Source organism: Rhinatrema bivittatum, chromosome 1 (assembly GCF_901001135.1).
Source record: "Rhinatrema bivittatum chromosome 1, aRhiBiv1.1, whole genome shotgun sequence".
In the NCBI taxonomy this organism is placed as follows: Eukaryota; Metazoa; Chordata; class Amphibia; order Gymnophiona; family Rhinatrematidae; genus Rhinatrema; species Rhinatrema bivittatum.
Genome location: NC_042615.1, coordinates 615,585,673 through 615,599,808, shown reverse-complemented (window position 1 = coordinate 615,599,808; position 14,136 = coordinate 615,585,673). Strand labels below are relative to the sequence as shown.

General features: G+C 42.7%; 1 protein-coding gene across 8 annotated transcripts in view; it reads left to right on the top strand.

The window, feature by feature from the left end:
* Nucleotides 1-14,136, top strand: part of COMMD10 (COMM domain containing 10) — a 505,110-nt gene that overhangs the window by 185,327 nt on the left and 305,647 nt on the right. Inside the window, exon 6 of one of the 8 annotated variants that reach the window (XM_029571157.1) lies at nt 4,646-4,783. The exons of the other annotated variants lie outside the window; for them this stretch is intronic. Coding sequence (XP_029427017.1) covers nt 4,646-4,765 — 120 coding nt within the window. The 3' untranslated portion in view covers nt 4,766-4,783. Of the gene's footprint in view, nt 1-4,645; nt 4,784-14,136 lie in introns of those variants that run through there. 8 annotated transcript variants of the gene reach the window in all.

The window sequence follows — 14,136 nt, the reverse complement described above, 5'->3', positions numbered from 1 at the left end:
TTCTCACTAGCAGCTTTGGCTGCAAAGATTCCTCTTGACATCTTTTCTTTCAAATAAAATTTATTTGAACACTCTTTCAGCAGTTTTGTTCATTGTGGCCAAGAAGCAATTCAGCAACTTCAAGAGATGCCTAAAGTGCTTGCAGGTCATGTCTATATTGGATCATTGTGCTGATTGCTACAAATCCTGGAGTTAAAGCCAAAATGTCAGTCTTTCATGTGGCTTTTGCTCCAAGACGTCACCAAGAGTGATTGGGATCTAGCAGGAGATGCTCCAGGCTTACCTGTCCAGTGCAAGAAAGCCTAGTTAGAAGCTATCCTTAAATTCTAAGGGGACGGCCCCGCAAGCCAGCCTAAGGCACAATGCCAGGTAGGCCTCATCAAAGCAATCCTCAGTCACAACAATGCTGTAGATCATAGATAGGCACCAGAGCAGGGTCAAATCCTGCTTCCTCCACTAGTCCTTACGAAGACTCAAAGGACTCAACTTGTGAGGTAAAGCAGAAGATCCTTATGTGCAAGCTTTGGTATATTAACACTCCTTGTCAATTCACAATTCTGAGGGCATAGGCATGGTGAGGTGCCCCATGCTGTGAAGTGACCATGTGTAGACCATCAAGCCTTTCATTTTTGAGGCCAAGTTGTACCAATCATCAGACTTCAAGCAGTTCTTTCAGACATCCGTCATAGATGCTCACTTGCCTAAGAGACCTACCCCAGTGTTTGCTTGTGAATGGAGATAGATCAGTTAATCTGTGAGGCATTCAATCAACATCTGAGGGATGCTAAGTTGTATGTCTTAGGAACATCGTGTGGCACCACCACATCAACATAGACACTAGAGATGTGAATTGGAACCAGAATCGGTTCGGATTTCAGTTCTGATTCACATCTCTATAGATGTGAATCGGAACCAGAATCGGTTCCGATTTCAGTTCCGATTCACATCTCTAATAGACACTGGTTCTGTCTTGTTTGTCTGTGCTAACTTTGACTTTTGTCTGGCAGGAGTTGTTGCACCAAAGATATTGCCACTTTAATTCCAGGCAGGTTTACCATTTAACCTGAGCCATCTGTAGCTGTAGTTCATGTTCAGATACCATCTCAACACATTAAGGAGTCAGAATGTATGGAGTCTTGCTTTGATTCATGAGACAAGAGCAGTGCCCTCTTCACATCTAACAGGAAATTGTTCCCCATTGGAGAACATTTCCTTTCCTAATTTTATACAAAGAAAGAGGAAGACCATACCATTTATTTTGGAAGTATCTGACATTTTTTTTGAAAGTCTTTAAATACATTTTTCTACAGATCCTTCAGAGTGGCTACAGCTAGGCAAAAGTTAGCCTTGATAGGAGTATTTGGGATTTTGTGATATCTGAGGCCATTTTGTTGAATTTGCAGGAGAAGAGTAGCCGGATCTCCTTGTGGAGGTAAATCTTCTCAGATTTTGACCTCTAGAACCTCAGGCACAATAGAGCATCTTCTTGCACTTCTCTGTCATACCTTCTCCTTCTATGCCACCACTACTATGTTTACCTATAGCCCTCCTCCTACTCCACAGGAACCAAAAATATGCAATGGTGCAGGAAATTGGGGACATATCCTTGAATTCATATGTCACCAGGAGCATCTTCACCACAGGAAAGCACCAGAGGAGTTGCTGGCAGTGTCAGTCTATTTCTTTCTACCAGGATATCCAGAAAAAAATGTGGAAGCATCCACACTTAATACTTCTTGCTAACAAGAAGGTGGATGAGGCACCATGTTCAATTCACTCCTTATTTTGACTGGACCCACCTTCCTCATCAAAGCATGTTGAGCTGCTTTCAGTAGTTCTAAGAATCCTAAGGTGGCTGTATCAATGACTCCATGCCATGATAGACCTTTTATGGAAATAGGTTTTGGAACGGGGGTTCAGGAAAGACTTTTAGGAAAAGCTTGCTGATATGTCATGCTTGGATGATAATCTCTTTGGAGAGAAGATAAGTGTCATGGGATGGTGAACTGGAGTCAAGGAGCACTCCCTCTGGAGTTGCACAGGGTTGCAGGGCAAGACTGTAGGTGGTCGTCTGCCTAACCAGCTCCCTCCCCCGCAGATTGTGCTCTTGGGTTCTGGGGGTGATAGGACTTGTCTTCTTGAAAAAATCATGGCTGGGACCTGAATACAGACAGGCCTGGAGGGAAGGCTGATATTAATGGCAGGCAGGGCTGGAGGCTGGACTGGTACTGAGGGGCAGGCAGGAGCTGGATATAAGCAGGGATGGAACATAGTACAGACTGGGAGCTGGAACGTAATACCAGCAGGGCTGTAGACAAGGCTGGAGTTGAGGGCAAGGCCTGCACCAGATGCAAGGGCAAGACCTGGGAAAGCATACAAAGGACTGGACTGGGCAAGGCAAGACAAGGACAAGACTAGACAAGGACAGGACTCAACAGGAAACAGGCTAAGCGCAACTAGGGGTCTCAAAGGCTGCAAGGTAGGGCAGAAAAGCCCAAAAGGGCACCAAACATGGTAAGTAAGCCTGAAAAGCTGCAGAGCAAGGCCAGGAGGCTTGAAAGGGCTCAAAGCAAAGCAGGCAGGCCTGGAATGCCACAGGGCAAGACAGGAGGCCAGGGTAGGGCACAAGGAAAGGTAGAAGGTCAAGGTAGACCACTAGGTAAGGTAGAATAGCAAGATATAGGTGGCCAGGTCAAGTGCTGAAGTGACTCAATGAAGAGGTACTGAGGGAATGGACAGGCTTGGTTAAGTAGGAATTGAGGTGTCATGTGATCAGCGAGGAGGTAACATGCACAGCTGTGCGTGAGGTTTGCTGCAGACCCCTGGTGGATGGGGAAGCTGCACAGCAGGCAGAACTGTAACAAAAGGGAACTGTGGCTCAAGTTAAGGATTACAAGACAACTCTATAGGTGGGTCTGCTTAAACCTCGCATCTACTTTCCATACTTTGAAAGTTCTAGAGAAGATTTCCAAGGAAGTATCCTTTTTCTCTTAGAATGTGCTTCCAAGGATCCTCTCACTCAAGATCTTAAGGCATTGGCAACATGAGCAGAAGAGCTTGAAATTCCTTTATTACTACCCAGTCAGTCAGATTGGGATTTTTGACTTAATTCATAAGAAGCAAAATGTGCTGAAATATTTTCATGCAAGGAGAAGGATGAAGCATACGTCTAATCCCTCAGTTGAATAAAGGGAAAAATCGTTTGGAGGGAGTTCATCTTGAACCTCTCTCAAACCAGCAATTTGTTCAGCTGCTGCAAGTCCAGGTTAGGCATTAATCCCCCTGACTTCTTAGGGGATTAGAAAATACTGGGAACAGAATCCCTGCCCACATTCTTGTGAAGGAACAAATTTGATCGCCTTCTGCTGAAGGAGAGCTGCCACTTCCAGCTACAGTTGAGCAGAATGGGAGGGGGTTGGATTTGAAGACTGAAATCTATCACTTCAGAGGAGGGTGAGAGATGCAACTACTGTCTAAACATGCAGTTCTGTGCACCCTATTCATGTAATAGTCCACTCTCCACTTGGTGGAGCTGGGTTGTTTTTACGCCACAATGCAACCCTCAGCCTGGGACTCCTCATTCATTATGGCTAAATTCATGCCTGCTTGTTGATGGAGAGAGCAAGTTTGCTTACCTGTAAATAGGAATCTCTGTAGTCAACAAGGATGAATTAGCCATAAAGCATGGGTGACATCTAGGATACTGGCTATCTTCTCTGAACCCCTAGGCATCCTATCAGGATTATAAAGGATATATCCGAATCATAGGAAATATCTCAGATTTCTGATAGGAACACAGCATTTACTGCCTGGCCTCTTCTCTGCGGGTATTCACCAAATGTCAGGCTTGTTGCACTCCTGTCAACAGAAAAGTCCTCTCGTAGGTAAGTAATTTCACTCTCCAAGTATACTTTCATCTGCATGTTAAAAATCGAATTGTATGTGACTTAACAGTGCCCATGTTGTGCAAACCTTTAGTTCCTTTTCTGTTTGGTGCAGTCTGATTTCCCACTGCAGAAGAAATATACGGTACTGTTACAAAATAAGTAGATTGGTTTGCATTTCTAAATAGAAACAACATTAATAATTATGATAAACCATGTATGATTCTGAGTAAAAAGCACTTGTTGGTTTTGCCCCTTTTTAATGTGCATCTTGCCCTGATTTGCAGATGGCAACTACTTGGTTCTTGTGTCTGTGAATTCATCAATGCATCCCCAGAACTTGTCTCAGCAGATCTGTCACAATATCTGATTCACTTTCCCTTCTTATTAAATGGACTGGAAACATAGAGGTTTGGTCCAGAAGGTGATAAATAGTATAATTCATTGCTTCAGATAAAAATATCAAATGGAGATTGATGGAGTTTAGTCATCCAATTGTTTGTACCTGGATATGGGTCACAAGTTTTTTTCTTTTTTTCCCCCTTTTTCTGTTAGTTTTTTTTTCTGGTAATAATTATTAGAATCTAATGTTGCTGTACATTGCTCATTTGTGGTGCTTTTGCCAGATTTTAATCTATATGCAATTTAATTTATTTAATTTAAGGTGTGACTTTCATTTTTCAGTTGATTGAATGCTGCATTTTATTGTAAGCCTATTTGTCTGCATTTTTAAGTCTGCTTCATGTTATTTTTCTCTACAGAGTTATGCCCGAGTAAACTTTATTGCCACTACAAAACCAGTAGCTGTGAAGAAGGCATTTCCATACTTCACCTCCTCTGTCTCTGAATTTTTCTTTATTTCTTCAGATTCAGTTAATTAAAAATAAAGAACTTTTGAAATATGAGCCATGGATGCATTTTACATTTTATGACTTGAGGAATCTATGCATAAGGAGGCATTATTTTCAGTTGGTCTTCTATGATGGTATGCAATTGTGAACATTGTTTTATAGACTGTAAGATCCAGAGAGTAGGGTCTGTCCATTAAGTGTGTGTGTGTGTGTGTGTGTGTGTACAATGCTACATACATCTGGTATGCGCTGTACAAATCATAATAATAGTTTTCATTGTCTCATTATCATCCACCGGGACATTAATAGAAATCAAATATTGAGACAGATAAATAAATGGAAACATTCCTTCATGTTTGGTTGTGTTTCTAATTTCAAGGAGCAGTTCCAGGTAATAGACAACTAATAGGTCCATAATATTTTCCTTTATCAACATTCTGCTATTAGGAATCAAGAAGATTGCAGTAATGGTGAGGCAAATGTTAGGCAATTCTCCCTAAATAATGACTATTCTTTGTTGACATTCAATAAATGTTCAAATGCATTACCTCTTAGAAGAACTACATAATAATGTGGATGGCCACTTTCCATACACTTCAGTCTGTGTGTGTATGTATATGTGTGTATATATAGATAGTAATGTTTTATGCACTTATCATATTTATTTTTTTTAAACAAGAAAATCTAAGCTGTTTCTTATTGTTGTTATTACTTAACAAGTTTACATTCTTGATGTGAACATTTTGGTCAGATTTGACATTTTGTAGTGTCAAGGTAAATGTGGCTCGCTGGCCTTCCAAGTGATTTGAGTTGACTCATGAAGTAAAACTCAGATCTCTTAGTGTCCTACAAGTTTTCTTTCTATTGCTTTCTTGCAAAGAAGCAAGTTTTATCATGCTTAAGACTAGTGATTACTTAACTGACAATAAGCAAAAGATTTACCATGGGGGAGAGAGCGTGAGATTGATATCCTCAAGTTTCTCTTCCAGTAACACAGCATGTGGTTAAAAAAACTGCACTGGGAATGTGGGAGCTTATTTGAAAAACACAGTTTTGGCAGAATTTATTTTCTGTAATTTACACTTGGCTTGAATAGCTTGTGTGATACTTAATTGCATAACTAGATGGGGTTTTAAGTGGGAGGGGTTAGAGGTAGTGATGACATTTGCTATACAAATGAGAAGTTTTGGCAGCTACTTCCATAGTGCTGCCCTTCTATTGACTTTAAAACATTATGTAATTGTTGCTGAATAGAAGGAAGGTCATAGTCTTGCCCAGATCTTGCTATATTTCTTTGGTAGGTTTCTGGGTGTAGCACATACAGTATAGTTATTCTCTTCTACAAACATGTACAGTTATCCTCTGGTAGTTTGCATTCGATTCAGAAATTCCACAGGAACTTAAACATTCTGGGGCGGATTTTCAGAGCCCTGCTCGCGTAAATCCGCCCAAAACCGGGCGGATTTACGCGAGCAGGGCCCTGCGCGCCGGGAAGCCTATTTTACATAGGCCTCCCGGCGCGCACAGAGCCCCGGGACTCGCGTAAGTCCCGGGGTTCTCGGAGGGGGGCGGGCCCGGTCGTCGCGGCGTTCCGGGGGCGTGTCGGCAGCGTTTTGGGGGCGGGTACGGGGGCGTGGCTACGGCCCGGGGGCGTGGCCGCGCCCTCCGTACCCGCCCCCAGGTCGCGGCCCGGCGCGCAGCAGGCCCGCTGGCGCGCGGGGATTTACGTCTCCCTCCGGGAGGCGTAAATCCCCCGACAAAGGTAAGGGGGGGGTGTAGACAGGGCCGGGTGGGTGGGTTAGGTAGGGGAAGGGAGGGTAAGGTGAGGGGAGGGCAAAGGAAAGTTCCCTCCGAGGCCGCTCCGATTTCGGAGCGGCCTTGGAGGGAACGGGGGGAGGCAGCGCGGCTCGGCGCGCGCAGGCTATACAAAATCGATAGCCTTGCGCGCGCCGATCCAGGATTTTAGTGGATATGCGCGGCTCCGCGCGTATCTACTAAAATCCAGCGTACTTTTGCTTGAGTCTGATGCGCAAGCAAAAGTAGGCTGATCGCGCTTCTTTTAAAATCTACCCCAAAATGTTTTATGAGCACTTCATATAGAATGCCATTTTGAAGATAACAGTTTCTTGAAACCATAATGAAGTTATAAATGTATTCCTTAAGATTGCCTTGAAATTGGGAGGAAAACTAGATGGAAGACTTCAGAGATGAATTGGGCGGTTTGTGTTATAGCATATGAATAGCTTTTGATTAAAGTACACATTTTTCTTTTTTGCTGGGACCACTATAGTACAAGAAGACTAATAATTAAACCCAGAAAAGAGCAAAAGCAAATTTGTACTATGTAAAGAAGTTAGTTAGGGCTGGGGTTCAGTTCCCGGCTTCTTTTTAAAATTGTTTCTCCAGATTTTCGCTTGGAGGTGGACCCTTGTCCTGGAGCAGTGGAGAACGACTCCCTGGTAGGGACCAGGAAGCACCTGCCCCTAGGGGATGGAGCATAGGAGGAGGCAGAGGCTAGGATGAGCTTCACCACTGTAAGCCTGAGGTCCCCCCCGGGTGGAGCCCGTAGGGACCCGGGCTGCTTGGACTTAGGTGGGCTTCACAGGGTCTCCCGGAGAGGTAGTAGAGAGGCATGCCCACGATCAGCAAGGGAGCGTGGTCGGACTTCACACTGTTGGCCTGGAGAGGCAAGGAAGGCCGAAACAGTGTAGGCAATGACAAGGCAAGGGACAGAGCCAGAATCAGGAGACGTGGTTAATGGCAGCCGAGGTCAGAATCCGAGGATCAGTCCGAGGAGTAGTCAATGAAGCGGAGGTCAGACAAGGTCACAAGGCAGGCAGCGGTCAGGATGGTCAAGGAACAGGCTGAGGACAGTACCAGAGAGACAGTCCGAGGGTACTACCTGGGAAGATGGGCAGACAGAGGCAGGAACAGAAGGACACTGGAACAAGGCTGGAACAGTAGGATACTGGAACAAGGCTATGAACGCGGAGGCAAACAATACAGTGCCAACCCGATTGCCAAGGCAAGGAAGTGCAGGCAGGGACTTCCTTATGTTGTTCCATCAATCAGGGCATGCCACGGAGCTAGGACCCGCCCCTGGCCCTACAAGAGGCCGGGCGGTCCACGCGTAGAGGCGTGGTCAACGCCACTGGAGACGCCGAACTCCGGCATGCGCCCTGGTGCACAGTGGAAGGCACAGCGACCGCTGTCATGGCCGCTGGGGAGACCGACCTGTGTCCTGCAGAGGAGCTAGTGAGGTGAGCAGGCCTGTGCGCGGGCCGGGCGCGGATGGGGCGCGCAACATCCATGGCCTCCCTGACCAGAACCTTATCCCTTCCACCCCACCCCATATCTTAAATTGGCTTTTCGATATGGCCCGGATCGTGGCAGTGTCCTACCGCAATCCAGGCTCAACATATCTGCTTCTGCTATTGCTAGGAGTTTGAATTTTTTAAAAAATTTGTTAACCTATTCTTAACAAATAACAAAACTAGTTTTTTTTGGAGGGAGAGGGGAAGGGGCAGCAGAAATATAGATTACCTTTAGATACTTTTCATAATTTTTCCAGGAATACTTTGGCTGAAACCCAACATATTCTTTCTTCTGCAAATAATGTATCTCAGAAAGGAATGTAAGAGTCATTTTCTATTCTCTGCCTATGGCAAAATAATATTTAGAAAATTGGCTCCAGTAAAACAGTGTGAATTTTACAGGATGATACATTTCTGTTTACATCTCAAACAATCCCATCAATGGCCTTATAATCTATATTCTGAAAAGAAACTTCTGAAGTACCCAGGACTGTATAACCTTTGAGCTTAAAATGAGATACTTTGCAACAAATGGAGAAAGACTCAATAAAGATACAGTGACAAACAAAAGTTCCTTCTAACTATATATTCAATTGTTTGTTGCTTTTCTGGCCTTTTCACTTCTCTACCAAATCCTCACATTTTCAGGCATGCAAATATGACAACTAGAAATGACACCCAAACACATCCAAGTAAGTAGGTGTATCTTTCCTCAGCCCATCTTTTCAGTAAACCAATATAAAATAAACACTGCTGTTATAGTCCAGTCAACAATTTACTTGTACATTCAAAAAGCATTGTAATTGCTCATCTTTTTGGACCTTTTGATTTCAGTTTTGATTTTATTTTTCCTGGGAATTTATCTGAGATAGATATTCAAATGGAAGATAGCCAGGTAAGTAGAATCTATCTGGCTGTGTAGCTGCCACTGAATATCTGGTTATATTCAGCATTTGCTATCAAGTTAGCTGGCTAATATGTGGGTGGTCAATGGGTAGATCGGCACGGAGCTAGTTAGCCAGATAAGTTATCCAGCTAGATAGTGATATTCAGCCTTAGCCAGATAACTTATCTAAATTAGACTGCTCAAAAGTAGGTGTAAACTTGGCCATATATAACTTATCCAGCTGAGTAGTGACTTATACATGGATATTCAGTGGCATAGCCATGCCACTGAATATCCTTTGTAACTTAGCTAGATAAGGTATAACTGGATAAGTTACTTATCAGATAGGCTTTGGCTACTGCTTAACCAGGATACAAATTATATCACAGTGATAGGGAGAAGCAACTTGGTAGTGGGGGGGGGGGGGGTGCTTTATGTCTGGGATGACCTAGAATCCAACAGAATAAAGATCCTGCAAGAGATTAAATGCACACTAGAATCTTTATGGGTAGAAATCCCATGTGTGTTGGGGAAGAGTATAGCGATAGTATACTCCTATTGTCCACCCAGCCAAAATGGTAAAACAGACAATGAAATGCTAAGAGAAATTAGGGAGGCTAACCAAATTGGTAGAGCAGTAATATTGGGAGATTTCAGTTACCCCAATATTGACTGGGTAAATGTAACACAAGGGCAAGCTAGAGTGAGTAAGTTCCTGGATGGAATAAATGACAGCTTTAGGGAACAATAGGTTCAAGAACAGATGAGAGAGGAAGCTATTTTAGATCTAATTCTTAGTGGAGCACAGGATTTGGTGAGAGAGGTAACGGTGGTGGTGTCACTTGGCAATAGTGATCATAACATGATCGAATTTGAATTAATGACTGGAAGGGGGACAATAAGTAAATCCACTGCTCTAGCACTAAACTTTCAAAAGGGAAACTTTGATAAAATGAGAAAAATAGAAAAAAAAACTGAAAAGTGCAGATACAAAGGTTAAGAGTATACAACAGGTGTGGACATTGTTAAAAAATACCATCTTAGAAGTGCAGACCAGATATATTCTACCATTAAGAAAGGTGGAAGGAAGCCAAACAATTGCCGTTATGGTTAAAAGATGAGGTGAAAGAGTCGGTTTTAGGCAAAAGATCTTCCTTCAAAAATTGGAAGAAAATAAGAAAAAGCATAAGCATTGGTAAGTTAAATGTAAAACATTGAAAAGCAGGCTAAGAGAGAATTTGAAACGAAGTTGGCCATAGATGCAAAAACTTGTAGTAAAACCTTTTCAAATATATCCAAAGCAGGAAGCCTACGAGGGTGTCAGTTGTACTGTTAGATGATCAAAGGGTTAAAGGGGCACTTAAGGAAGATAAGACCATGGAGTAAAGACTAAATTAATTCTTTGCTTCAGGGTTTACTGAGGAGGATGTTGAGGAGATACTTGTTCTGGACACAGTTTTCAAGGGTGACGATTTAGATGAACTGAACCAAATCACAATGAACCTAGAAGATGTAGTAGGCCAGATTGAAAAACAAGAGTTGCAAGTCACTTAGACCAGATGGTATACACCCCAGGGTTATGAAAGAACTCAAAAATTCAAATAATTTGTAATCTGTCATTAAAATCATCCTTAGTACCTGAAGACTAGAAGGGGGCCAATGTAACCCTAATATTTAAAAAGGGGTACAGAGGTAATCTGGGAAACTGTAGACCGGTAAGCTTGACCAGTATCGGGAAAAGTCTTGGCAACTATTATAAAGAATAAAATCATAGAACATATAAATAGACATGGTTTAATGGGACACAGCATGGATTTACCCAAGGGAAGTCTTGCCACACATCTGCTACATTTTTTTCAAGGGGGTGAATAAAGGTGAACCCGGTAGATGTGGTGTATTTGGATTTTCAGAAGGTGTTTGACAAAGTCCCTCATGAGAGGCTTCTATGAAAACTAAACAGTCATGAGATAGGGACCAGTGTCCTTTTGTGGATAACAAACTGGTTAAAAAACAAGAAACAGAAGGATTAAATGGTCTGTTTTCACAGTGGAAAAAGTTAAACAGTGGAGTGCCTCGGGATCTGTACTTGGACCTGTGCTTTTCAATATATTTATAAATCATCTAGAAATGGGTTATGATGAGTGAGGTGATCAAATTTGCAGATGACACAAAATTAGTCAGAGTAGTTAAATCAAAAGTGGACTGTGATAAATTGCAGGAGGACCTTGCAAGACTGGAAAATTGGGCATCCATATGGCAGATGAAATATAATGTGGATGAGTACAAGGTGATATAGGGAAAAATAACCCATGCTGTAGTTATACGATGTTAGGTTCCATAATACGTTACTGCCCAGGAAATAGATTTGGTCATCATAGTTGATATTTCATTGAAATCATCAACTGTAAAGATTGGATTAAATGTGCTGTGGCAGTCATAAAATAGAATAAATAGAATGTTAGGAATTATAAGGAAGGGAATGGCAAATAAAACAGAGGATATCATAATGCCTCTGTATCGCTCCAGGGTGAGGCCACTCCTTGAATACTGTATACAATTTTGGATGTCGCATCTCAAAAAAGATAATATTGAACTGGAGAAAATACAGAGAAGGCAAACAAAATTATAAAGGGCATGGAATGTCTCCCCTATGAGGAAAAGCTAGAGAGGTTAGAGCTATTCAGCTTGGAGAAGAGACGGCTAAGGAGGGATATGATAGAAGTCTACAAAATCATGAAAAGACTTGAATGGGTAAATGTGAATTAGTTATCTACTTTTTCAGATAATATAATGAGCACTCCATGAAGTTAGCTAATAGCACATTTAAAACAAATCGGAGAAAATTATTTTTCACTTAATACACAAGTAAGCTCTGGAATTAATTTCAGAGAATATGGTTAAGGCAGTTAGTGTGGCTGGGTTTAAAAAGGTTTTGCATAAATTCCTGGTGGAGAAGTCTATAAACTGCTGTTAATCAATAGGGAGTAGCCACTGCTTGTTGCCAGCATTAGTAGCATGGGATCTAGTTAATGTTTGGGTACTTGTGACTTGGATTGGCCACTGTTGGAAACAGGATACTGGGCTTGATGGACCCTTGGTCTGACCCAGTATGGCATGTCTTATGTTTTTTGTTATGATCTTCTCCTCTGTGTTTATTACAACAAGAACAAAAACAGGAAACAGCAGAAAAATAGCTTGTAGTCTTTCCAGGTAAATAACATTTTTGATCTTGTAATAAACACAGATAAATTCCTAGGAAAAATAAAAGAGAAACTGAAAATGAAGGTCCTATTTTGTATTGACCTCATGAAGCAAATATAACAAATTGGACATAAATGTATTAGGCTAGTACACTGTTTCTAAATCTAGGGTACAAAAGGCAAGAGGAGAAGAAAATTAGCTGTTGAAGGAGGAGTTGCTGGTCAGGTGAATGGAAAGGTTCTTCAGCCAGCTGAACAGCTTTGGGGTCCAGTAAAGGAAGTGAGAGTCAGTTGAGATCCACTATGGAACACAAGCAGCAGCAATGTAGGCACAATAAAAATGCTGTACTCATTGTGTCCACTGTGGCTCCATCATAACCTCTCTGTGTTACATTTGCTTCATGTTGGAAAGAAGGAGGGGAGTGGTGGTGCTGCTGAAGTGATAGTGAATTCTGTCCCTGCACAACTGTTACCAGGAAAGTGAGTGTAGAAGATGGGGTTATGAAAGAGGAGCCAGAAATAAAGGAGCTTGAGGATTGGGAGAAATTGGGGGGAGGCACTAGGTAGGGAGGATAATCAGAATTGGGGGTGGGGTGAACAGTGCCTGAGTAGGGGAAGAGATGGAAATGGGTGCTGAGGAGAGAACAGATCCAGAAATAGGGGCTTATAATGGGTTATTCAGTAAAGAGGAATATGGGGGAGAGCGAGTGCTAATAAGAGGGAGAAACTGTGTACTTGGAACGGAAGAGGCAGGAACTAGGGGATGGGGAGTTGAGAGGAGGAGAGGCAGTAAATGGAGAGATGATCTGGAAGGAGAAGCCAGAAATGGAGGTGGGAGGGTGTTGAGAGTAGGAAGATCTGATAGGAGATTGGGGAGGAAGCAGGAGAGAGAGAATGGTGGTAGGAGAGTTGACTAGGTGACATAGTTGGAAGTTGTTGAGAGATGAAAGGAGAAGCCTTTCTACCCAAAAACAGACCTTGAAGTGAGGACCAGATGGGGATGAGGGAAGGACTCAATCAGTATGCAGTGTCGGGAGCAGGCAAATTCTCATTGTTGCTGTAGATCTACCGAAGCATTCCCTCAGAGTGGACAGCTCATCTTCATGTCACTCTCAGGAATCAGAACAGTCTCCAAGAGTCCAGATACCAGCCACCAGTCTTCCTCAATTAACCCAGACAGATGTGACCTCACCTTCTGTTTCCCAAGCAGTATTGGCATTGGCAGTTTTTGAGGAGTTGGATAGAAGGATCCAAGAAGAGTTGGACTCAAAGATGTCAGGCATTGGTGCACCAGTATTGACATAACTAAATACCTTACAAATGGAGATCCAAACTTTACTGGAAACTCTAAGAGCATCTGGTGGAGGGACCCTGATACTGATTCCTGAAGAGGCACTGACATCAGGCACTGATGTTAATTTCTAGTACATCTGGAAAGATAGCTTCCCCAGGGCACAGACGTTCATCAGAATCTAGATCCCAACAGACAAGAGCTGCCCTCACTATCGGGCCAATTTAGTATGGTGCGCTCGGCCAAGCGCAACTTTAGCCCCTGTTTGGCCGCTCGTTTTTGTCCCGCTATTTTTACCCCTTATACAGTAAGGGGTAATAGCGCGTGGAAAACGTGCGGCTAACCCCCCGAAACTAATAGCGCCCGCAACATGCAAATGCATGTTAATGGGCCTATTAATTATTTCCGCGCGATACAGAAAGTAAAATGTGCAGCCAAGTCACACAATTTACTTTCAGAAATTAATGCCTGCCCAAAGGCAGGAGTTAATTTCGGCCGGCACCGGGAAAGTATACAGAAAAGCAGAAAAAAATGCTTTTCTGTACACCCTCCGACTTAATATCATAGCGATATTAAGTCGGAGGCCCCAAAAATAAAAAAAATTTAAAAATTAAAAAAAAAAAAAAGTTAATCTGCCTGCGGCCCACAAGACGGACGCTCAATTTAGCCAGCGTCCGTTTTCCAAACCCATGGCTGTCAGCTGGTTTGAG